The 27,104-nt window shown below is 37.0% G+C and overlaps 1 protein-coding gene across 1 annotated transcript in view; it reads right to left on the bottom strand.

Annotated features, from left to right (window-relative positions):
- SYNE1 (spectrin repeat containing nuclear envelope protein 1) overlaps positions 1-27,104 on the bottom strand; it is a 436,526-nt gene that overhangs the window by 82,781 nt on the left and 326,641 nt on the right. The window contains exons 105-120 of the mRNA XM_078054564.1: positions 26,795-26,896; positions 22,426-22,545; positions 20,512-20,712; positions 17,940-18,113; positions 16,916-17,047; positions 16,177-16,373; positions 15,000-15,132; positions 14,490-14,672; positions 13,128-13,277; positions 12,153-12,329; positions 11,540-11,695; positions 7,488-7,643; positions 4,901-5,071; positions 3,020-3,153; positions 2,414-2,618; positions 217-399 (exon numbers count right to left, since the gene is read on the bottom strand). Of these exons, the coding sequence (XP_077910690.1) occupies positions 217-399; positions 2,414-2,618; positions 3,020-3,153; positions 4,901-5,071; positions 7,488-7,643; positions 11,540-11,695; positions 12,153-12,329; positions 13,128-13,277; positions 14,490-14,672; positions 15,000-15,132; positions 16,177-16,373; positions 16,916-17,047; positions 17,940-18,113; positions 20,512-20,712; positions 22,426-22,545; positions 26,795-26,896 (2,574 nt within the window). The remainder of the gene's footprint in view (positions 1-216; positions 400-2,413; positions 2,619-3,019; positions 3,154-4,900; positions 5,072-7,487; positions 7,644-11,539; positions 11,696-12,152; positions 12,330-13,127; positions 13,278-14,489; positions 14,673-14,999; positions 15,133-16,176; positions 16,374-16,915; positions 17,048-17,939; positions 18,114-20,511; positions 20,713-22,425; positions 22,546-26,794; positions 26,897-27,104) is intronic.

Here is a 27,104-nt window from a genome sequence, read left to right as displayed (position 1 = left end):
ATTGCTTTAGGGGCAAAATCACATTGCAAAGAATAGTGTAAGACTCCCACCTTCCCTTGTCCTCATTGGAACTTCCAAGTTCATTTACTTTTTAATTCCTTGGTCTTGAAAGAGGTGTTGTCTCAATGATGAAAAAATTTTCTTTTCCTGTGTTTAGGCTCAGATGTTATAGAAAGCCAATTTATAACACCTACGAATATGAGCTCTGTAACATACCTGTAACGTAGTCTGCTGCTTGCAGAGAGCCTGCTCTAGGGCACATAGGTGCTGACTCAAAGACAGCTGATCAGATTGAATGGCTGATGCCGCTGAAGCATCCACTTGTTGCTTGAGCTGCTCTCCCAGCTCATGGAGAACAAAAAGGGAATCCTTCACTGTCCCCAGTCCTTTGAGGAGATCCTATAGATGATGAAAATATGCCTGTTATGAAACACCATGGTAAGTGTACTCCTTAAACTGATAATCAGCAAAGGACCACACATCTGGGAACACTCAATTCTTACTTATCAAATTATTATGCTAAATAACCTTCATCTGCAGAAAAATCATGAATTAAATCTGATTTTCAAAAATGGATGTGTGTTAACATTTTTAGAGATACATGTACTATTCTTATAATAAAAGCCACATAGGTTCATTGTAGGACATTGGGGGAAATGCAGAGAAACATACATAAGAAGAAATATTATCTACAAGCAGAGCCAATAACCAGAAATATTTGGGCAGGTTTTTCCTATCCTTTCATGTAGTTGATATCAAATCAAAAACATAATGCTACATTTTACCTTTTCTTGCTTAATATTATACACAAGGGATGAGTTTGTCAACAGCATCTTTCATACACATGGTTGCATTAGAGTGATTACAGCAGATCCTCCTATCTCAGTGGAGCCTAGAACTCCAGCAATGGCCCTGGTGAGCAGGGATTGAAGCAGACTGTATCTCCGTTCTTTTCCATGGCTTCTCTGCCCTTCACATTTTGTGGGACACTCTTAAATGCTCCAAATTAAGCCAATGGAAATTCCCTGTTTCTGGTTTCCATCTACCACTAAGAGATGATAAATGACTGGTTCTTCTACTTGTTGCTGGTGCTCCACCAGAGATGGTGGAAAGAATAGAGCCTGCTAGCAAAAATTAGCAATTCTATTCCTTTTCTTCATTCTGTTTACACTTCCATTTTCAAGGCCTAATTATGTTTAGTAAAGGTTTTATCCCAATATAAATGAAGAGTGTATGATATTTTAATCATTATATGTAGGATTAAAAAGTTTACAATAATACAAAAATGGGAGATAGCTGTGAAAATTTGTTACTTATTCTTCTGTGTTGGGATCAGCCAAGATATTCATCTTGACATATGTATAAATTCACCATTTAATAAACTTAACTAATTTGTTTTTGCTGTCTTTCAAAAAAAAAAAAAAAAAAAAAAAAAGAACAGAGCCTGCTATACCTAGACAGTGACTCCTAGGAGAGGGAGAAAAACAAAAGGCAGCTTTGACCTTGACATAGACCTTAGACAAATTCAGAGAAATAATTTGGAGCATTACCCCCTAAAATAGGTGTGTATGTATTAACTCAGGAGGATTGAAAATTAAAAATGACAAATTCTGTAAGGATAAACTATGTGGAAGGAGGAGAGAAAAGCATTATGTTATCTTTATCCCAAGTATTAAACTTTAGCTCTAAAGTGATTATTCAATATTCATGTGAAGGCATTAGAATAGGTTGAAATTTATGTGCGTTTTTATAACTTGCCTAATTCTAATAAACTGATTTGGGAAAGTTTACAAGAAGATCTTAGAAACAAGTTCATTAAAATAAAGACAAATAAGGACAAATAGTAAGAAGCATGTAATGGGTGAAACAAGAGAACTGTTTCTGAAAACCTAAAGTAGGTTACTGGCAACTTCAGTGAAAAAAAGAAATATTAAAAAGCTATTAAAAAGAGGTATACCAGTAAATCAGGAGAGAAAGACTTCTTTCTACTATTAAATTCTTAGAAGAATAATTATGTTGATGCTTACATAAGAAATAATGGACCTAACTAGATAATACCTTTCACGGTGGATTTTTAAAAGATAAAACATTATTCTCCATACCCTCTTATTTCTTAATAGTGACAAATGTGTAAAAACGACCTAAATCTTCACAAGGATGGTACTCCATTAGGAAAAAATGGGAAAACAACTCATTTATAAAAAAGAAACAGTGGGAAGGACCTCTTAAATCTAATACATGTGCAACTGTGTTCTGAAAACCTAACAGGCTCTTTGATACTTAAAACAGTTTTTGGATAGCTGTCCCACATACCAAGACCTACCAAAAGCTTACACATATCAGCACTAGCCTTGCTAAACTTGAGATGGCTAAGACTGGCACGGTGGGAAAACACCAGCGTTCCTAAACATACATTGCAATCTTGAATCCATGTAGCAACTTCGTCATCAGCAATGTCCTTGTTAGTGGCTGCCTTCAGGAGCTCGTTGGTTCGATCCCCCTGCTGCTGCACCGTAGAAGCACACTGTTTGGAGTAGTCCTTGTATCTCTGCCAAAGTTGAAGCAGGGCTTTGCTGGAGTACAGCTGCTCAGCAATCTCTTCCAACAAGTTATTCCATCTGGAAACAATAGCAAACACTCATGGGCAGATTAACACCTCTTACCAAATGCTGTTATTTGCTCTTTTAGTTTTCAGGATCCTGCTTCATGTGAATATGGGAATAATTCAGAGATGCCTCATTTCTATTTGACATAATTTTACCAGGTAATATTCCCCACTTGGAGTTCAAGGGCACAGAGTAGAAATGAGGTCAATTTTGGGGTATATAGCAGTTTTAATCTCTAAGTCTCTTCACTACATTTAGTTACCTTAAATTCATTTGTGATAATTGAAACATTAGTAGAATAGAACCTGTAGAGCTCAAATTCAAAATGCCAGCAAGTTTTAATTGCATTATTATTTGTAATAAGGCTGTGATATAAATAATGCGTAACAGTGTAAAATTAGCACGCAACATACCTCATATTGACATCTTTTAACGTGTTGGTAAGAGTTTCTGTCACAGGTGGGTGACACTCTTTTAACAGTTGGTTGGTGACAGAGCCAAACCTCTGTAAGTTCTTTTCCTGTTTTTCCAGATCATCTTGAAGATTCTGCCCCCAAATTAAAAAAAAAAAAACAAAAACAGCACCACAGATGACATGATGGGATGTAAATTCTAATAATCAAGTTTAAAAGTAATTTATAGCTGTTTCCACAAATATGTACATAAAAATATGTAAACCATGACTTTGTTCCGATGCTTTGCAGATTTTCTTTAGGTAATCATTTCTTCTTTTATAATTTTGTTTTTATGGGTGTGAAAAGGGATTCCTAACAAGAACGTTTGTTCTTCCAGTGGCATCTGGAATTCTGCTGGGAAAGCTCACGTGACTGTCCTTGTCCGTCACCTAGTAGGAAGCTACGGCAGTGATTTGCGTGCAATCTGTCACACTGGTTCTCTTTGCTATTCAAAGTCAAAACCCAGGTCTCCATTTTATTACATATCTAGAGTTGTTCTAACAGAAACTCCGGATAATCAGACCTTAAGAAGTCATGGCTTTTCTGAGTACCACTTATAAGTTCTGTCTCTGGGTGTTCTTCCTTGCAAAGAATACTTATTAGACAGGCTACAGACGTGGCAGTCCTCTACCAAGGACTAGCGAAGGATCCTGAAGAAAGACACTTCCCTGCAAATACTGCTGGAGTGCTAGACTCAGTTCTTAGTAAAACTCTGTAGGTGACGCAGGCTACAAAAACCCAGTTCTGTTTAACACCAATATCTGATTGCCATCAAATCAAAATCCTTTCATATCTTAAGACAGCATGTGCTGGTGTTAAACACAGAATGGGCTAAGTTAAAAAGTACTTCTAATTGCCTCAAAGGTATAAAATCTGTTTTCAAACTTCCTATTCTCAAAGCAAGTTTTAATGATTCTCAGTATCTGCAACAACTATTTAAAGTTTAAAGAAATTATGTATATATACATTTTATCCTTCCTCCCCCACCCCATCCCCAAGAAAAGGCATTCCCTGATCAGAGAGTCTGTGTCTGAGGTCAGCAACATATAAACTTTCATTGCCAAGCCAGGGAAATGGACTTGTGTCAGGAGGGTACATGCTGGGCTCTTGCTTGGAATCCCATCCCCTGAGCGCCTATCCTGCCCATCTCATATCCCAGTCTGCATGAGTCAGCCAGGGAGAAACAGCGGCCACAGGTAAGAGTGCCAATCGGTGCGTGATGCGCAGGGGAGTGAGGGCAGCAGCTGACTTGAAGGCGGGGGCCTGAGGTAGGAGACGGTGCTCCGCAGATTCAAACAGCAGTGAGGTCATCCTACATGACTACAGTGATGACGGGCACTCAGGACACCAAGCAGTAAGCGCTAGAAAAAGAGGCTTATGTGTATGCATCGGACAGACTACTGATACTATGCTGAACGAAAAGAAAACAACTTGATAGTTTACAAGTTTACCATTTTGTCTATCTTTCTCTTTGTTTTCTTTTTACTCCCTGAGAATATGTTTGGAGAAGCAGAATAAAGAGAGAAAGGGAAGACATAAAGGCAGCAACAATGGATCAAGGAGGTCGGTTTGGATGTAAAATCATTTTATAAAATGCATTCATATGGATATTTATATAATAGAATTTTTAAAATCAATAAGTTATATACCAACTAATCCAGACATTTGGTATCCACAGGCAAGTTTAAGTTACAAATAAAGCAGGTAGGATTGATTTCAAATATTTAAAAATAATTAAATGCAAACAATATACAGCAATATTCCAGGATGCTGTTCATGTTTGCTTTTTTTTATTTTCTCAAATTAAAATATTAAAGATGGGTTATATGCATCCCTTACCTGAAGATTGTCTACCTGAACTTGTACAGCTTCTAAAGAGCCAGTCAGCAGACGGAAGCGGGACAGAGAGTATCTGGCCTCCATAAGGTAGCTGTTTATCTCATCAAAGGCCACCTTGTGATTATTCCACTGGTCAAACACGGACTTCAACAGTATCTTTAATTGCCCAACCTTTGAAAGAGACAGATGCTTCTTATAACTGCATAATATTTAAAATGTTAAATATTTAAAATGATTGAATACATATTGAATTGATGGAAACAACACTAATATTTAAGAACTTCATCAGGGTTTCAGGCATTATAAATAAACTAGAAATAAAAGATTTGAAAAGAAAGACATAGCAACATTGAAATGTATGTCTTTTTTTTTTCATTAATTTTCAGATTTTTATTTAAATTCCAGTTAGTTAACATACAGTGTAATATTAGTTTTAGGTGTAGTATTTAGTGATTCATTACGTACATACAAACACCCAGTGCCCATTACAAGTGCCCTCCTTAAATACCTATCACTCATTTAACCCATCCCTCCACCTACCTCCCCTCTAATATGGTTAATGTAAAGTTTGATAAATAATTTAGAAGAAAGGATGTAGTTACATTATGCAATGCAACTTTTTAAAAAATTTTTAATTTAATTTAATTTAATTTATTTTATTTTATTATGTTAATCACCATACATTACATCATTAGTTTTTGATGTAGTGTTCCATGAGTATGATCTCAGGTGATTTTCATAACCTCTTTGTGCCTCAGTTTTTTTTTTTATCTATAAGATGGGGATAATAATTATAACCACCTCATAAGGTTGTTATAAGGATTAAAGGAGTTAATGCATTTAAAACAATAAATAGCCTATTTCTTCTTTGTATAATTTTTGCTTGCTTTTCATGAGAAGGTGTTTCTGTGAATGAACCACTTAATTTATTTATATAGTAAATTATTTCCAAGATTTGTGATGATTTTATAAAAACACATAAAATTAAATAAAACACATTTAAAACTGGGTTAAAGATAAGGTAAGGACAGACTAGAAGGCTGCACCAGGAGAGGTACTTAAGAAGGTAAGAAGCCGTTTGCTATACGCCATGGGTCCCAGTCACTTAACCTGTTTGTGCTTTAGCTCCCATCTCTGCAAAGTGTGGATGATAACTACTCGCACAGGTGTGTGCAGGGCAGTATTTGTTGTTACACATATTTATTATTGGAGAATTCAGCACTCCATTAGGCACAGATTTATCAAATGTCTTCATAGACCTTACATTTTAGTGAGAGAAATTTAAACAAACAAGTAGGCTGTATCCTCTGTTAGAAGTTGATAAATAATCTTGATAAAAGCAAAGCAGAGAAGAGATTCAGGGAATGGGGGGTAGGGAGGTGGAAGCTATCATTTAAAACAAAGTGAACAGGAAAGCCCTCACTGAGATGGTGCACTTGAACAACGAGTTTGGGGAAAGGGAATAACCCATGCGGATAAGTCCAGGAGGGTGTTCCAGGTGGAGGGAGGAGCCAATGCAAAGCCCCTGAGTGTGGAACATGCCAGTGGAGTTCAAGAGTAAGGAGAGACCAGAAGCAAAATGAACCTGTGGGACAGCAGCAGAAGACAGAGAGACCATGGGAGGCCAGGTCCTGGGGGTCTTGGGGCCCTCACCAGGTTTTGGCCTCATTTTGAATTTGACAAGAAGCTATTGGGAGGTTTTGTGCAGATGACTGGTGTGATCTGGCTTCCATTTAACAGGACCTGTCTAGTATGGAGGCCACTGAAATAATCAAGGCCAGCAATGATATTGACTTAGACCTAGGTGTAGACTAGGGAGATGGGGGGAAGGGTTGGATTCTAGATTTGTGCTGAAAAGAAGGCTGACATGATTGCTGATGGACCAGACGTGGGGGATAAAAGAAAGGACTCCACATCTTCTACCTATGCAACCGGGCAGAGCAGTCATTAACTCAGATGGCAGAAAGTGTGGGTTCGTGGGGGAAGAACAGGGGTTGGTTTGGGCATGGAAGTTTGAGATGTCTACTGGTCATGCAAGAGGAGCTGTCTATAAATTGGATTTCTCTCTCTGTCTCTGTCTGTGTCTACAGTTTAGGAGAGAAATCCAGGCTAGGGATATACATTTGAGAATTGTCTGTACCTAGATAGTATCTACGGACATGGGAATGGATGGGATTATTAAAAGAGTAATGTTCATAATAATGTTTATTATAGGAAATATCCAAAGCTAGATTTTATTTAAAAAGAGGTTAATAGGTGCGCCTCGGTGGCTCAGTTGGTTAAGCATCTGACTCGGTTTTGGCTCAGGTCATGATCTTCCAGGTTGGGAGATGGAGACCTGTGTTGGGCTCCACACTCAGTGGGGAGTCTGCTTCCCATTTGCTTCTCTCCCTGTGCACGCACGTGCTCTCGCTCTCTCTCACACACAAATAAATAAAAATCTTAAATAAAATAAAATAAAGAGGTTAATGAAGTAGACTTAATACAAAGAGATAACGTAGAGATTCTGTAACTATTTACTCAGTTATTTTAGGAAAACCAAAATGCTATGACATGTTTGGAGTCAGGTCTCCACAAGCAATCTTACCATGTGGTCTAAATTTGCCCAGGTTTGGTTGAGGTCCCGCAGCGTGCTCATGACAACACCAGAGACTTCTTCGTTCTTGTTCTGAATCAAAGCAAGTCCATTCTGCTCAATTTTCTCTACCTCTTTTTCTTTTGCTCTAATCAAATCTTCTAGATCCTAAAAGATTAAAAGCAGTCATTTTAAATTGTTCCATTATGGAAGTCTGTGGTCACTGAGCCATTACAGCCTCATATTCCCCAAGTTTAAGTAAAATTTGATTACCTAAAAGTTAAAGACATGGCAACATGTAATTTTTTTCAAGAAGTTAGAAGAAAATAAATATATGTGGGAAATGGTAACATGATTTATATACTTATATTGGAAAAGTTACATAGTCCTAGGCCATAGGATGAAATGCAATAGGATGGTATTCTTGGTATCTGAGTTTAGGTACATTTCTGCTACTATTAAGCTATACCACTTTAAGTTAGAAACTTCCACTGGGTCTGTTTCTTCAGACAGAAATCAGAATCTCCTTTAGCCTTTCTCCCTGATTCTATGTGATTCTGAAAGGTTATAGGCTTTTTTTTTTTTTTCCATGAATCAAATCCTTATTTTCTTTGGGATATGCATTTATAACGGTCAGTATGAAATCTTCAAAAAAGAAAATACAATGACGCAACATTCTGGAGATCATTCTTAACCATACATTATAATCCTAGTTTATATTTTAATGCCATTGGAAACTTTGGAAAGCTCAGTATGGCAGGCTGAGACTGCTATCAACATTTTATGGATAAGTGGGAGATCAAGTCATACAACCTGTCTTGGATCACAGAGCTGGTGAGGCTGGGAGATGGGATTAGAGCCCAAGCCTTCTGAGCCTACTGACTCCCAGCACGGTGTTGGAGGCGAGTCTCCAGATGTGACTTGTGGAGAGGACATAAATCCCAGGTTCAGGTGATGTGAGAAGCCATATATTAAGGCATGGGAACAGGCTTATATTCAGAAGTATATCTCCAGAACTAGAGATGTAGATATGTAGGCCTTGGAGGTTAAAGTGAAGGAAATTCCAAAATAATATATATGAAATGTCTTTTAAGCTGTTAAAAACCTGGCAAATGTAGGATAGTATTAGTCTATTCAGTTATTTGGTAATCAGCCATGAGTCAGTACTGATTTATTTTTCTCTCAATTATCATGAAGCTATTTTCTTCTTGATGTATTAATTAGAAATTCATACACTTAGTAGCCTGAGGAAATCACTTTTGTTTTTAATATTGTGCTTTCATTTCCATTTCATAATTCTGTCAATATTTTGACAGCTTTGATAATTAACCAGAGAATGAATATAGTGATTACTAGGGTTATAGGTCCTTTATACAGTATGGAAAACATCATTAATTTTACTATTTAAGGGTTTCTCTCTCTACTTCTTTAAAAGGGTAACCATAAACAATCCTTCCCATATGTCTTTAATATGATTCTAAAATCCAGCCACTGGAATTAAATTTATCCTATTTATTCACAGATGTTAACTTTTTTAAGGAACAATATTAAATGAATGATCCACTGCTTAAAAACACATCTCTAAAATGGCCTGCATGCTTATGTTGGCATGAGAGCAAAACCCAGGAAGGAAACAAGACTGAAATATGTATTTTGTACAAAATGAAAGTGTGTTTTCCTTTCCTTTCAATAATAATTAAAAGATGATTCTGTTACTGATCAATGAAGGAAAAAGCCAAACCTAACATTTTTTTGCTACAGTAAATCATTCTTAACTTGAATTAATTCATAAATATTATTTTTTATGTTGGTTTAAATTAATAAATCACCTCTGAAAGTGTGGGAAAATATTCAAGATGTTTTAAACAAAATAAAGCTTAAATCCAGTCACCGATTTAAGTCTGCTGGCTTGAATTTCACACTTTGGTCCAGAGGAACAATTTCTCAAAAATGACAATAAATTTTTATCAAGGTTTGTGTTACTGCCAAACAGAACCTGCCATTAAGCTGTTGTGATTTGTTATGTGATGCCCCAAAATAACTGCGTGGGTTACTTTCATTCTGTTCTTTATTAAAAAAAAAAAAATGACTACATTTGAAATCACTAGTTGGGACTGTGTGTGAAGTTCTTTAAACCACATTTCAGGCTTTTCCTCCTGATGCTGCCTGGAGTGACCTTCTGCAAGACTAAAATTTGGGTCTGGAAGAGAGTAAAACTTGGCCAAGCTTCCACTACATTTTCTGATAGTAACATCTCTGTTAAATAGAAGACATGGTCATGAACAGAAACAAAATGGAAAATGGCAGAAAAAATGTACATGAAAGGGAAGAAAAAAATAGTGATAAAAAATAGGAGAGAAAGTAGAAAAAAGGAAAAGTTAATGTATTATTTCAGTTTTAATAGTAAAGTTTATCACAAGGACATCACAAAGAAGCACTAATCTTACTAACCCTAACACTTAAATGATCTTTTAACTTTAATGGAAACATTTTAATTTAAGAGTTTAAGAGGTCTGACTTCTCATCCCTCAAAGTAAAATTGTGAAATTCTGGATTTTTTTGTACATTTTGATATACAAAATTGATGGCCAAAATTAGAAATACTACTGGCCCCTGGAAAACTGGAAATGCAGTGAGACTAGTTGATGCATAATTTTGGTCTTTAGTCTTTTATACACCCATCTTCTGATGTGAAGCATTTTTTTTAATTTCAATTAAATTTCAATTTAATTTCAATTTCTATATGATGGTTTTCTTTGCCACTTTTATGCACTCTGGAAATTACAATCCATTAGCTTGTCAGCCCAGCACAAGGGCATCTGCTCTTCCTTTTCTGAATGGAAAAGCTTTAACTGAGAGCTTAAATATATTTCTCTTTATATGTGTCCCCAGAAAAAAATGCTAGTTGGAAGGAAGATCATTATGAAAGGCCTTTGTTTTTGGAGTCTACAATATGAAAGCAAGATTCAGGGAAGGGGGTGTTTCTGTAGAACTATTTCACAGTTGAGTCTTCAACTGGTCTTTGGAAACACTACAGAGAACCATCACAGCTAATCTGTACATTAAAAATTATTGAATTATTTTAAAATTTTATTACAGCACTACCTGTAATAACTCACATTTCTTTTGTATAAACAAGAACACCTGAGCAAATGTTAAGTGTTCCGAAGTCACTGGAAGACATGGAGAGTGTGCTCACTCCACTTGAACCAGAGATTCTTATCACTAACAGTAGAACAAGCAGATGCTGTTGAATGCTTCCCATGGGACGTGGGAGAAAGTACTACTGTCACCTGTGAAGCACTCTGCTCCTTAGAGCTGAAAACAGAATTCAATCAAGTCTCTAGTGCTAATTTCCCTTTCCAGGAGATACAGAGGAGAGAAGAGCAAGGTCAGTCACATCTTAAAGGAAGTCCACAGGCTGATCCTGAACCTGGGGCCAATCTACAGGTTCTGTGACAAGTTAATTGTATTAAAAAAAATATTAAAGAAGCTTAAGAGATCTGATAACAAATGTAGCATGTGGACATTGTTGTACCCTTATGTGAACAGATTAACTGAAAAAAAAAGACATTTTAAAGAAAATTGAGGAAACAGTATTATGAGTTTAGCATGGAATAATATTAAGGGATTATTGTTAAAATTTTTGTGGTGATAATGATGTTATGGTTATATAAGAAAATGTCAGTTTCTTAGAGATGTGTATTGTAGTGGGCAGGAATAAAATGACATGATGTCTGGGGTTCACTAGAAAATATTTAAGAAAAGAAATAATTCAGGCAAATATGTCAAAATCTTAATAATTATTAAATCTGATGATCCATATAGAGGGGTTAGCAGCATTCTCTCTACTTACAAGTATGTCTCAAAATTCTCATAATTTCAAATTATTTTAAATAGGTGAAAGAACATAATAGTTAAAAAAAAATCTCTGTAAGCTCACATAATCTGAGAAATTCATTACCGAACAAAACTGTTTTCGGTATTTAACTCTCAACTCCCAGGGCTTGAGAATTATGCCATGAAACTATGACATATGCCTGCCAGCCACCTGGACAAGTTACCTGACAGTCTTTCATTGCGTTCTGAACTGAAGCCTGATCTCCAATGCGATGTTGTTGCTTTAGTCTGTTTTCCTGGGTTTCATACCAAGTTTTCAGACTTTGTACATTATTTTCATATTCTGACCAAGATTCCAATAAGCCTTCCAACAGCTGGATCTGAAAAAACATAATGAAATGAAATGTGCAATTTTATTTTAAACTCAAGCCACTATTTCCTCCAATTACTCAAGCCACTATTCCCTCTAAATTAAGAATTCTTCAAATATAGTTTATTATATATATGATTAAAAACTGAATCTTACCAAGTGTGAATCAGTGGCTAGTATTGATAAGAAAGTAAAGAAGTCAGCTTAAAAGAAAGGCGAAAGAAGTTAAGAGGCATCTTTTAAAAAAGTAAAACAACACATAATAGGTGAAAAGTAGAGGATGTATAAGAGAAAATAATGAACAAGAATAAAGAATGTTTAGAGCAATGGGATTCAGTGGTGTCCCCTGCAGAAACATTTGCGTGCTGTGTGTAGCTATATTACTTGTGAAATGAGTTTTCTTTACAGAGTGCGCCTGTTCTTGGCATTTTCGTGTAAATATGGACAGCAGAGGCCACTTGGCTTACCTTCTCAGTCACTAGACCCTGCAGGATTTGCCAACTTTTATTCATGGCTCCAAGTTGCTCAGCAAAATCAGTCTTATCACTGCGTTTACTTTCCACATCCTGACTACTGATTTGTAGCACAGACTGATTCACAAAATCAACTGTCAACTGTTTACAGTTAATATCTATCTTAAAACCCTGAAAAGTGAAGGGAGAAAATAAGAAAACAAGGTTATGCATATAAATATCGTATATTTTATCAGGAATTGGAAAGCCTCAAGTAGCCTTAAGATTAATTTTATCATTTCTACCATTTAGTCCAAATGGCACAATCTGTGCATATTTATATAACGCATTATTATCAGAAGTGGAATATATATATAACCATCCTGAATTTATAAATTTTGAATTTATAAAAATATTGAATTTGAATTTATAAGAATTTTAAAATTTTGAATTTATTAATATGTTGAACAGAAATATATGTATATATCTAAGGTAGAGGATGTAGAATCGGATAAATTATATAATCTCACTATAACATATTTATAAATTATAGCATTTTTTTCTTTAGAATTATCTTTTTTTTTTTTTTAGTTTCAGATGTAGTGTTCAATAATTCATCAGTTGTGTATAACACCCAGTGCTCATCATATCATGTGCCCTCCTTAATGCCCATCACCCAGTTACCCCATCCCCCACCCACCTCCCCTTCAGCAACCCTCAGTTTGTTTCCTAGAGTTAAGAGTCTCTCGTGGTTTGTTTTTATGATTTTTTAAATGACACAAAATCATATTCAAAATTATTCCTAATACCAGACAACTTTACTATGTCTACAACTAGGGAGGCAGTTTTCTTACCCTTGTACCCCTACCTGGTCACCATGTATGAAACATACACTCTAAAATCTGATGTGCATAATTTGAGTTTCTGAGTTCTTTTGAATAAAACCGTCCTCAAATATGAAAAGTTAAAAGAAAAAAAATGTTCCATTACCTTATATTTCTGAAGGTATTCATGAATTGCCTTGTAACCTATTGAATTTTTTATATTCTCTTCATCCTTTTGAATAACATTTTCCATGAGAGAAATCCAAGTCATAACTTCAGAAATGGCATGGCGGGAAGGCAGCTTATCCATTTGGAGCTGCCCAATAAGAGAAAGAACAAGACACAAGTGTTAAAATTGAAACTAAAATTCTGCCAACCTAAACCTAAAAACCCTACAGTAATATTTATTAGTGTACAAACAGAGATAACAATTCTTAATGACATCTTTGGATCTTAACCTCATTAGAAGCTTGAAATTAAACATTAGGCAAACACTGAACAATAATAGTCATCTTATGTTCACTTGACATCCAATACTACAAACACTATATAAACATTAACTAATTAATCAAAATACCAGTAAGAAGAAAATATTATTCTTATTTTATAGCTAGATTTATGAGTTAAAAAAACTTAACTACAAAACATTCAACAGATGTATTTTATTAATTATCTTGTAAAAATTTCTGTGTATTATGACTGAGGAATGTTAAAGGAAGAAAGAAAAATACCACACTACAAACTATCATTTTCTAGATTTTTGGCACTCTAATATTTATTCCTAAGAGCATGGCCAATTTCCTTACTCTTTAACTAAAATATACTTAGAATTCTGAATCTTGCTTGATCTAGCATACATTTTTGTAGGTATTTATTATAATGACTTGGAGAAACAAAAGCAATCATTTAAAATATTTATGGACTTCTATGTGGTGCAGGAAGATACAGAGATGAATGTGAGATGTTTCCTGCCACCTAGAAATGTGTAGCTGCTGATTAGGAGGGTAAGAGACATTCAACACAGCTATCACACCTGGTAGAGTAATGAATACCAAAGAGAGATAAACATATACTGTCTGAGATCCAGGGAAGGGAGGTATATTTCTAGATAAGGGAAGTACTTACGTTTATTGAATGCCAGTTGTTCTATTGTAGGTGAGATTATAGGTCTTTTATACATACTGTGATTGAATCCTCAGAACTACTCACTTTATGAGGGAAGTGTAGGGACCCACATTTTACTCATGAGAAAACAAAGAGTTTAAACAAGGCCAGATGAATGTTCTACTACACACACACACACACACACACACACACACACACACACAGAGTAAAGAAGTCCTTGGAAGCTATGACATTTGTAGGTATGGCTTTGTAGAACAGTTCACTTTCAGTATGAAAGAGAGAAAAGGCAAGATGTCCATGACAAAACTGATTTAAATTTGTAAGTAAAAGCAGATTAGCACTCTTTCCATTTAATACTGCTTAAATCAACTATTATGATTTAAGCCTCCGATTATTTCTATACCTGGTGGAGCTTCTCTTGTACAGTTGGAATATTTGTCAGCAGGTCAGTCCACTGGCTATCAATGTGTGACAGCTCTGAACGTAGGGCAGCTGTGTCCACTTTCTTTAATCGAAGAAGCTGATTTCCAGTGTTCAGAACAGATGATTTCAGGGAAGATTTTGCATCCACTTCTTTGGAAAACTCCTAAAAGAAGTAGCAGTGTTCAAACTGGGATTAAATAGTTCAACCTTTGATTTAAGGAAAGAGAACCATTTACTACATAAACAAATTTTCTTTACATCTTGAAGGGGAGTTATGGTAAGCACTCCAGAGGAAAACAAAAGCACACCATTGCCTTGAATGAAAGCCAACAACGTAGCCATTCCTTGAAAATTGCTTTAATGAGGCAATGTTGAAGCCTATTATTTTGCATAATTATTGACCACACATAGTTAACATTAACAAATTCTCTATAGCTTGGCTTATTAAGTATAGAAAATTAAATCAAATGCTTTAGATTCTTAGGCTCACCAGGAAAGCATTTAGATGATCACGGACCATTTCCAGTTCTTGTGGGACTGTCACAGATTGTTGAGTCCAAAATTCTAGCCTGTCTTTTGCAGATTGTAACCAGTGAATAAGTTCTGCAGATTCGCTTTGATATCTGTAATTATATTAATGAGCCTATTAAGTAAACATCCAATACATCTCTTCTGCTAACCCATGTTATTCAGCAATGCCAATTTTAAAACAAGAGACACAACAGGTTTGGGAGAATAATGTCTTGCATTCACACTCTCAATTTCCCTTCAAATTTATACTGTAAGCAGGTTTCAGCTTTCCCATTTCTAAGCTGAATGTAAATATATATATATATTAAATGTATATATATACACACTTGTGTATATATATAAAATATATATATTATATATAAGCTGAATGTATATACATATACATACACACACACACACACAAACACACCTTTCCCCTACTCCTTCACATTGAGGCTATTTAGAAAATATTAAAGTTCTTAGAAATAAAGGTGGCATAATTGAGTCTATTTAGAAAATATTAAAAGTTCTTAGAAATAAAGGTGGCATAGAAATAGAGTATTTCATCATGTAAAAATCAGCCTCCACTTTTCTTGAATACTTCCTATTGCCCTTGAGAAACTTTACTTTCTCAGACATACTTTCCTTCTATCTCTCCTTCTAAGGTTTTACTTTGACCATCCAGTTACAGTCAATAGGCAAGGGAGGATCAAAGGTCCAAGATAAAGTGCATTAGGCACTTGCTACCCTGCCCACTTCTAAATACATGTTTATACAATTATATAAGAATCCAATTGGCGGGGCGCCTGGGTGGCTCAGTCATTAAGCGTCTGCCTTCGGCTCAGGTCATGATCCCAGCGTCCTGGGATTAAGCCCCGCATTGCATCAGGCTCCCTGCTCAGCGGGAAGCCTGCTTCTCCCTCTCCCACTCCCCCTGCTTGTGTTCCCTCTCTCGCTGTGTCTCTCTCTGTCAAATAAATAAATAAAATCTTTAAAAAAAAAAAAAAGAATCCAATTGGGGCTTTATTTTTGCCTTTATTTTCCAAAATATGAAATAAGTGCCTAGAGGGATCATCTTTTTCAAGTCCCATACCCACTAGCCTTATAAAGACTCTTTAGCACTAATCTAAAATGATGTATAATAGTCATTGTATTACCTGGTCCAGTGCTTCAGTACTGTTTCCAATCTGTGAAGCTCCTTAGACACTTTGTTGGTATTATTTAACCAGTGTTCTCCAAGTTGATTTAGCTGGCTTTCTAGATCTGAGCAGCTAATGGATATGAGCAGTCGTTTCCCATCATCTAATACCTGATATAATTTGGGCTGGTATTCATTAAGGCTGGATTTCAAATGCTAAAATTGATTGGAAATACTGGGTTAAAAGTTTGGACGATGCAATTTTTCTCTTTAAGAATTATAGTTTCTCTGGTGCCCATAATGTTCCCACTCCCTGTTAGTCAGACTTCAACTATTTGCACCTAAGTAAGATTTGAAAATTTGAGATGGCTCATCCATATCTAAGTATAGATGTTCTTCTTTTTTCTTTCTTTCTTTTTTTTTTTTTGTAATAACTTCAGGTACATTTAAAACTACGAAGCTATAAGAATAGCGTGACACCAGCATAATAACACCACAGAAAATGTTTGGTAGAGGTTGAATTTTCAAAGGGCTCTCTTGTTAAAAAAAAAAAAAGAAAAAAGATCTTTCTTATGTTCTATTATAAAGCAAACACTTAAAATCTATCTGCTTTCAACAATATCAATAGCTTGAAATAAAAATAAAAATACTTAATAAAATACTTGATTGCAAGTTTGTTTAGATTCCGTTAAAACCATGGGAAAGTTTCAAAAGAGAATGCGGCAACTTTTCACACCAAGATGCCATTGGACACTGACCTGGTAGAGTGTTATCCGGTCGATGAGCCTATCCTCACTCTCCTCCACCAGTCCCACACTCGGGATGCTACTTCCCACCGCCTCCAGCTGTCTGCTGAGCTCCTGGTGGTCTGCGTCCAGATGAGACCACGTCTAGAAACACAGTATCAATCTGTGAGCTAAAGAATCCTCATTCAGGAATAGTGATCCTTTTTTGTGTGCAAAATATACATTCAACAGATTCTCTTAAAGTTATGTTGGAGATGTTTGTGTTGGGGGTTTGCTCTAGGAAGCAAAAGATGGCTTTGAAGAAAGTTATCAGATGGTCACCCTGAAAAGCATTGTGAATGGGCTTTGGCCTCTTCAACCAACCCGCTGTATGAACATGGGCAAGTTACTAAACTTCTCTGAACCTCATTTATAACATTAAAAAAACAGGGATAATAATAACTCTCTTGCCCATCCTGGAATGATTGTACCCAGGGCACCTGGAACACAGTAGGCCTCTGATATGCATGGTTTCATTGGTTACCACAGTGATGATGCATGTATGATTTAAGCAAAAGGGAAGAGCATGTTTACTTCATGTAGTAAAGTGAAGTAAATATATTACATTCACAAATAAAAAAAAGCTACCACAGACATTTTAGAAATATAAATATACAGTGCAGACATTCTACTAAGGAGAAATCCCACACCAGTCACTCCTAAATTCTGATTTTTACTTTAGTTGAAACTGGAAAATCTTTTTAAAAATCATTTGAAGTCTTTTTCAATCATGTAAAGCAAGGGTCAGCAGTTTTTTAGTCTGACTGTCAAGACCCCAAATATCGTTGCCCTAACTAAAGTCAGTATGTAGGGAATCTAGCTGACTCAAGGTATGGCAGAGCCTTTAATACAAGGGGGACAAGGCAGAACACGATGCTGAGTCTGAGGGAGTTCCAAAGTTCCATGAGGTGAATGGCAAGGGTAAATACGTCTTGCCTTAACGGTGTGTTCTGCAGTTGAGTTTGCTGTAGGGAAGGGATTATGTCAACAGTCTCACCTCTAGAATGTACTCCAACTCCACGCCCCTCTTGTGAGCCCGTTTTAGTACAGCTGAAGCCTGTGCCATCAGTTCTGTGTGGAATTGCATTTCCTGTAGGACTGCAAAGCTGATTATCTTTCTGAAGAGCGTTTCAGTCAAGATCATATGAGATTCCAGGCCCTGAAAGTATTCCTGCAAGTTTTCAGGTAGAGAGAGGTCAGCAATTCATACATATACCACCTTACAACAAAAGCTGCTTCAGACGTGAAAGCTGAGGGAACTCAATATACGAGCAACATCTTTCTGTCCCTGCTGACCCCCACCTCATGTAGGCACTCACAGCTTCCTGTAGAGATGGGGGCTCCTCTTGACCCTCCACTCAAGTGCACCTACACATGCTGTGTTGCAGATACTCTGTCCCCCCAAACAGAGCCCTTCAGACGAGACCAGCTGCAAATTAAATTCCTCTGCCCTCTCAATGCCTCATCCCTGACAATCTGAGAGACTCTCACCAACTCCACCACACAGACTGGCCTTCCTCATCCCGGGACACATTAGCTCCCAGCCCCTGTCTTCGGTCTCTGCCTTTACTCTATACTTCCCAAGATGTCCTCACTCTATACATTGACAACTTTCCTTCCTCTATGTTTGGGCTTGAGCTCTACTTTTCCAAATTCCCAGAGCATTCGTTGTGCTCCAATATTCATTGCCAAGCATAGCTTGACATGTACCGATTGGTGTTATACAGTTTTAAATTTCCCTTGTATTATACCTACATACAACAGAATGATAGGCCTTGGGCAGTCCTACAAATGTGTTTTGAAATGTTACATTTTATGTGTAAAAGGACCCAGAGAGGGGAGACAGGGCTTATCCCACTTCCTGTTCCCTCCACTGTGGGTAGAGCTGAAGACCTGCAACTGATAACAGTATTTAGTGCATACTATATGCTGAAACTCTACCAACACTCTACTGACCAACTCGGTTAATCCTTATAACACCTCTATGAGATAGGGTAGTTTTATTTCCCATTTGGTGGATGAGGACACTGAACTGCCCAGTCTACAGAACATGCTATGCTCAAGGTCACTACAGAGGTCTCCCTCAGAAAATAGTCTGGTCAATAGAAGCCAGAATCTTCATTTTTAACTGACAATTATTATATCAGAGAATCTTAAAGTTGGAAGAGAATTTGGAGATTTGGAGGTCATTTAGCCCAACACTCACCAAAAACTGATATTCCTTTTACAACCCAATCTCCCCCTAATGGCCTTGGACAGTCTTCCCATGGCCAGGAGAGTTGTCTGCTCAATGGCAGTATTCCTTTTAGAGTTCTTTACCTATTGGGCCTACGTCTCTGTTATTTATACTCATTGATCCTACCTTCCTCTCTGGAATAACTCAGGATGATATTTTATTGCTGTTGTCAAAGATTTGAAGAAAACCAGCTGTGAACTTTAAAGCAATGTTTTCAAAGCCAAATGATAAGGCTTTAATAAATCACAAAGTTTTGGACAAAAATCTCTGGGAAAAATAGCAAGAAGTACAATTCCAAAAAAAAAAAAAAAAATTCGCCTTTATAAGCCACCACAGAACTACATAATGGTAGAATGTTAACTATCTATAATCCAGTGGGATTTTCAAAGTTTCCATGTATGACATTCCTACGGTCTGAGAATTTGGGTTTCTGGACTGGCAAAACTATTCTTTCTGTAGTCATTCCAAAAATGCAAGAGTTATTTGTGTGTACACATTAAACAGGTGTTCCTTTACTAAGGAGTAGTGTCTAACTTGAGCTTGGCTATGGCACATGCTGATAGGGCAGTCTCAGGCCTACCAAGTTTGATAACGTAGTAAAAGGACTCACTGTCCCCAGGAACAAACTCTTGAGGCCCACAGCAACCAGAGGAGTGTAGGCCAGAAGAGCTGAGCTGTGCACGTAAGAGACAGATACCCAATCCCACAGCTGAGTAGGTAGCTCTGCTTTCCCAGGGCACAGTGAGGAGCCTTTGGCCAGGACAAGGGAAGGCAGAGAGAATACTTAGGGATACATGACTAAATGGGCATAAAAGACACAAGGACAAATCAAAAGAGAGTTAAGAAGGAAACTGGGCACTTTGAAAAAAGTCAAGTTTCCCATTGGTTGCAGTAAATGAAGGGGAAAAGCCTGGCTAATACTAAGGAGGAAGTGATAATTAAAATTATTGGGAATGATGGTATTTTTTTTTTTTTTTTTTAATTAAGTAAGCTCCATGCACAGCATGGAGCCCAACACAGGGCTTGAACTCATGACTCTGAGATCAAGAACTGAGCCAAGATCAAGAGTCGGACACTTAACTGACTGAGCCACCCAGGTGCCTCTGTATTCTTTTTTAACTCACAAAATTATAGGAACGTATCCTCTGTAATTTTTCTGTGCTATTTAATGTCCATGGGTTTGAATATACATTTGTTGACCGTTTTAAAGAGTAATTTATTTAAGGAGGAACTCATAAAAGATTAATAATAGGTTTTACTAGGTAGATACATATCAGTGAGTGAGAATATGCTTTCGCAACTACATTCTCTCTCTCTCTCTCACTCTCTTTACCTTATGTTTGTCAAGTAGTTGTTGAATGTCCTCTTTGGAAGACACGATGATTTTCTGGTCACCTGCCATCTTGTCCTGTCCAGTCTCTAGCAGGTCAGCCAGATCGTGTAGGGCCCTTTCATATTGACCCTTGAGTGCAAGATTCTGGTTCAGCCCACTCCGCCGGGAGCCAATGGTCATCATCAGTTCATCATACATGTCCTACAAAACAGAGATGGTGATACTCTCAATTCATGTGTTGACTCTTCTCTGAAAAGCAAACTACCTACCAAGTCCATGACCCAACCAAGAACACTCCTTCAGGTATCTGACCGGTGGTGATACTCTCTATGCAGAGCACTGCCTGTCTTTCTCATGAGTCTCTTTGAAAACTTCCTTCAAAAAAAGATAACCTAAATATTTACAGATTCCAAAGGATATGCAAAAATATTGGCTAGAGATGACGTGAGGTAGGTTTGACACCTCTCTTCTCAGGGTATCAACGGGTTTATGGTAGGATGTGGGGTTAAAATGTTGAAAAGTTTTCATGTGGCTGAGGGAAGTGTAAGTATAAATTCTAATTTTCTAATGTAATTCTAATTTTTATAATGTTCTTAACATTTATATAATTTTAGAGTAATTGAATAAAGTATCTTTCACATTTTATCTGCTAAATAATGATCAGATTTTGGACTATTCCCTAAATAAAGACCTAGAGAAACAGAGGAGTTTAATGTGAGTGGAATGCTTTAAGACTTAAAAAGGCAATGTTTTTGCCAAATGTGGTGGAGTAAATAAATAACTATTTAAACTGGAAAGACATTTTAGGAGATGATGATACACCAAACACAAAATTTATTTAAACCATATGGACCTGATTAATGTATCATATTAAGGTTGAGCGGGCCAAAATGGCTCAATCTGGAAAAGTTCAACTTTAATGCCCATTTACAACTATGATGTTTGACTCTTCCACCTGACATTTAAGCACTGTTGGAAAACTGTCTAAGTGCAAACTGGGGGGATTGGGCTCATGACATTGTGAAATGTTAGATAATGGAATGAGACAGTTAAAATAAAAATGTTCTTTTTAAAATAAGAGCTATTTTATTTTCTCAAAAGGAAGAACTTGTGACCCCGTGCTGGAGTTACGCTATTAATCCCTCAATGGTTCTCTGTAATGCAGAGAAAACTTAATGTGTGTGTCAATGTACACAATTCTTTCTTAATGTAACTTAACTGTGCTGCTTATCAACTGCTAAATTTTGCTGGTCTGATATCCCAGTTCCTTCCTACCACCCCCATATTGGATTTTTGCCCAGCAGCCTGATCTAAGAAAGCAAATTAACCCCAAATTATTTCCTACTCCTGAAGGATGCTGGGAAATCTGTTTAGATTTCACCTACCTTCTAGTTTATTTTTTTCTGTTGGCCTGGTATTGAAACTGTCTCTCTTCCATTCAGACATGTATGAAAGATTAACTATAGTTTTGAACACTGGAGAAAAATACTTTCTAAAAAGTATTAGCTTGAGCATTTTTTCTTTAAAATACTTTTTTGAGGTACACTACAATGCAGGGTAGATAGCCATCTTTTAACTTCTCTAGGGAGGAGTGATAATTATTATATTTTCTAGAGTAGAAAATAACATGCCTCAACTAAAGGCATATATACCACAATGCCTAACCACTGGAATAATAATAAAGTAAATGTCAGAAAAAAAAAATCTTAGATGTTTGAGAATACAATTTATTTTATCACATTAAAGCTGGTAAAAGTTTCAGAAAATTTTCTAGGTGTTGCTTGGGTTAAAGATTAGGACCTAAATGGCATGAACTGTATAGAGAAAAACCAAGAAAATAGAGAAAATAATTTTTTCTTGACTTCTAGTTAGGATGTATCATTGAAGCTGAATGCTGCTGGTAGAAAACCGTACCTGAAGTTTGGACAGTTCCTGCATGGAAGGCTGCTCAATCTGCAACTTGTCCCCACGCTTTTTTAATTCAATGATTCCTGCATCCAATTCTTTTAGCCCATCTTCAGCCTCTTGTATTGCCTATGTAAGATTTATGGTATTTTATTAAAACTCCCATAAACAATTTCCCACCCAAAATGTGATTATTGTGTCTATTTGGTCTTCTCTCCACATTAAACATTTTCAATACCTACAAAAGGAGTCATTTTAATACAGCATAAAAACCATGACCATCTAGTATATAGAAAAGAGAAGGAGGTCCTTTATTATACCACAGTCAGCTACCTCACAGGTAAGGAAGTAGGAGGGACTTCACGTGGAGGGCTGGGAGAACAATGGCTTCCTTAACCAAATATGGGAATTCGTAAATAGCAACACTTGAAAAAGAAGCATGACTTAGGACATGGTTAGAAAAGGTATTGACCTAAGATTTTCTAGGGGAACATGTTCTGGTTTCCTGAGCTGCATTTCAAGCATCCTCGGAGAGAGATTCAGTGAGACAAGAGGCAAATATGTCACAGCATGGTCAGAGAAAGCTCACTCTTTGTTGAGTAGAAAAGCAAGCGATCAACAACTATTAAAGGGGCTCCTGGCCCTAAGTCTCATCTTCCCAGTGTGAGTTCTGTAGAAGTAGAACAAGCTCTCACCCTGGCCTTCAAGGAGCCTGAAGTCTGATTAGGAAGCCAGAGTAAACAGAGCAAAACAAAACAAGGGTGAATCCAATCAGGTTCTCAACTTGATGCAATCCATCCCCATTAGAGGAGACTGGAGAAGAGAGCCAGCAGTGGATTCTGGAGTAGTCTAAGTAGACTTTTGGAAGAAACACAACCTCAGTTGCCCTGAAGGATGAAAAGAACATGGGCTCCAGATGGCAGATGAAACACATGTGTCTTATTTTCTCCTTCCTGAATCACCGCTACAACCACAGGAAATATTCTGTTTGCTTGTTTTTTGGTGCCCCCCCCACCCATAAATCTATAAGGACAAAGAAACAGGAAAGAAGGCAATACCAACACGATTTTGAAAGCTGGAATTCAGAAGGATACGGAATAACTGACTTAAGAAATCTGAGAGAGCTGAATCCTACGCTCACAGGAGATCTGTATCACCAAACTTAACAGCAACAGGAGTCTCTGGCTTTCTGGGTGAGTGGGATGGGGCTCCAAATAAGGACAGTTGGTAAAAAGCGGCTTAAAGAGCAGTGAAATTTCCAGAGCCTCTTTACCACTCCACGTTGCCCTTTTCCTTCTCTAGGAAAGATGGGGAGTTTATTTTCTAGAGAAGGTAAAACAGATAGTCTCTGGACTGACGGGCACCAGAAATAGTTGCAGGTTTGAGTACTTGACTAGAAACAGGGGATATGTGACTGAATGCCCACAGAATGCTAAATGGGGATCCCCCACATCTTCTAAGGTATTGCAGCCTGACCTCTAGTTTCCAGACAGGAGAGGAGAGAAAATGTAGAAAGACCAATAGAAAAATCTAAAAACTGGACACAAGGATTCTCCAACAAATAGCCCACACAGCCCATCACTCAGTAAATCTCAAAATCATTAAGTCACATCCATACACAAAGTTCCCACTCAGCTGTTTAGTTCTCCGTCCTAAATGTGAACAGACAACAAAAGAATTTCCATAATCTCAGAAAAGCCACTAACACGAAAGATGGAGATGGAAACAAACAACTAAAAGCAGGCTGAAGAGAAACAGACTATATGAGAAAAATAAAACTGGCCAAAAAATCATTAACACATCCAGAGAGATTAAAAAGAACAGAATACTACAAAAAAAGGATCATTCAGAGAACCAAAATGAGCTCAGGGAAAATGAAACACATGAGAGCAGAAATACAAAACTCAGTAGGAAAGTGGAGAGTTGAAATCAAGGAAGTCTTCCAAAAAATAAAGCAGACTGTCTCTTAATAAAAGAATTAGAAGACTGGACCAGAATATCCAACATCTGCCTAAAAAGAGTTCCAAAAAGAGAGATAGATAAAATGGAGGAATGAAAAATTTTAAATCATTAGACAATTTTTCAAAATGGAAAGAGGAGAGCTGCCAAATCAAAAAAACAGCCTACTGAACTTCCAGCCCAGTGGATAAAACTGACCCTTCCCAAGGTGTGTCACTGAAATTTCAGACCACTGGGACATCTGTGGGAATTAGAATGATTTTAGATTCCTCAAGCCAACACCAGAAGCTAGAAAACAACGAGGTGCCTCAAAACTCTATAGAAAACTGATTTTCAGCCAAGAATTTTATAGTGAGCCAAGTTATCAATAAAGTGTGAACACAGTATAAGAACTTTTTCAGATGGGCAAAATATTAAAAAATATATCTAGCATGCATCCTTTCTTAGTAAGGATATGTACTAACAAAACAAGGAAGCAATATAATAAAGACAGACTTGAGACTCAGAAAAGAGAAGACCCAACAGAGGGAGAAGTGATGAAAATTCTCAGAATAGTGGTAAAGGGAGATCCCTGGAAGTCAGCTGTGCACCAGGCTTGTGGGGACAAGTCTGTTCTAGATCAGAATGACATTGCTCAAAAGATGAATATATTGAGAGGTATCATCCTCGTGCCTCCTGCTATTATTACCTTTTTAACCCAAGGAGGGTAAGGTTGGAATTAGCACTTTTTTTTTTTTTTTTTTGGTGCTTTCCATTTATTCAAAGAAATAGTCTATTTTTATCTGGGGGATTCACTTTAGTGATACTGGTCAATAATTAGTAAAAATGTTACTTGTGATCATACACATCCTATATTTCACATTAGAAATTCAAGGCAAACCATCACTATAGCTGCTGAAATCTCTTTTGGAATCAGGTATGTTAAAAGCCAAAAATAAAAAAGTAAAAATAAAGAAAAATTCCTTTCAAGTAGAAGATACAACATAGAAGAAAGCTTTTTAATTTGGGGGAAATGAGGGATTGGTTTTAAAAAGCAGATGAAATTATGGTCAAGAAAAATAAACACATATAAGTTTGCAGATTTTTTAGGTGATCTCACAGATGGATGGATAGACAGATAGATCTAGATTTCTATCTAGAGAAATATTTCAGGGGATTTCTATCACAGGTGATTCTCTATAGTCTACTCATAGAACCCTTAGAGGTCTAGTAAAATTAGGTTAGGAAATCCTATTAAAACACATACTTTTCATAATTACTTAGCTTGGGCAACAGGAGATATTATGTGTAACATTCTTCTCATTTCTTCTCTCCTCTCTGTTTTCAGTGACATCACTTGAGTTAGAATTCTCATTCCTTCTCCTCAGTGCAGCTACGTGAAGCCTCCTACTTCCTGACCTGGCACGGTCATGTCCACTATCCGGAAAGAGGGCCTGGCACTGATACTCATTCTTACCTTCAAACCTCCCCAGTGACTCTGCACGGCCAGTGGTCTCCAAGGTGAGTGCAAGGACCCGAGTATATGAGATGATTTGTGAGGATGAAACACTACATCTTTCCTTTATGTTCAACCAAATTCTTCTGAATTTTCATTTGTGTATATGCTTTATAACACAGCACGTGTTTATGATTCACATACTTGTGGTGTGTGCTTATTTTTAAACTAATGAGGTATGCCATCAATAAAGTTTAGAGACCACTGGTTTGTAAAATAAAGTCCAAATTTTTCTGACATTCAAAAGGGCCTACAAGTTGCCTCAAATGTACTCATCCAAACTTACTTCCCCTCCGTTGTTTTCATTCATCATAAATTCAGCATTTAGCTGAATAAGGATAACTTGCTTTTCTAAGATATATTTGTAGATATATTTCCTGTATTATCTAAGGATAACTTGCTTTTCTCCGGAAGTGCTCTGAACTGTCTGCCATTTATGCCTTTGTTCATGTCGTCCTCTTGACTTGGATATCTTTCTTCCCAGTCTCTGTGTGTCCAAACTTCTCAGTCCGGTTCCAATTTTCCTTTACAAAATTTCCCCGGATCCTACCTCTGCTGGAGGCAGTCGGCCCCTCTTCTGAACGTCCATAGTGCTTTATCTGTATTGCCCAGGACAGTCTGACTGTCCTATGTCACTGAGGCTCCTGTCTAACCTCAGTGTTAGGTGGCAAACTTCTTCAGGTCATCATCTGCCACTGACACCGTTACCTATCTCCTATTTCCTAGTTCCGTACAGTAGGAAGTGACAGATTCCATGTCACCTGGCCCATCACTCACACCTGGCACTTAAAGACAAAATGTATGACAAGCAAAAATGCTACATAGTAAGCCATTAATCTTCTATAGAATATCTGAAATCTCCTACCAAATCAGATCTACTCTATGTATGCCTTTGCTCTTCTGGAAAAAGGTGGCCATAAATACCTCCATTTGCTCTGCCACAGGCTGTTCAAACGCATTTGCCAGTTTCTGCAGAATGATGTATTTGTTGTCAGCCAGTGATGTACACAGCACCCTCAGATCATTCTAAACAGGAAAGCAATAGGAAGACTTAATACATGTAACAGGGAATTCAAAATGGTCGTAAATATAACACACATTCTTAGAAATAATACATTGGTGTAGGAATTTAATGTCCAGAAGAAACAATACTGTCCTGGGGGAAGGAGAAAGGAAGTGGTGACAATTTAAGTGTTAAAATTGACTTTTGAAGAATTTGTTACACAAAGCATTT

Source organism: Halichoerus grypus, chromosome 9, assembly GCF_964656455.1.
Source record: "Halichoerus grypus chromosome 9, mHalGry1.hap1.1, whole genome shotgun sequence".
Lineage (NCBI taxonomy): Eukaryota > Metazoa > Chordata > Mammalia > Carnivora > Phocidae > Halichoerus > Halichoerus grypus.
This window is presented reverse-complemented; position numbering and strand designations above follow the sequence as displayed.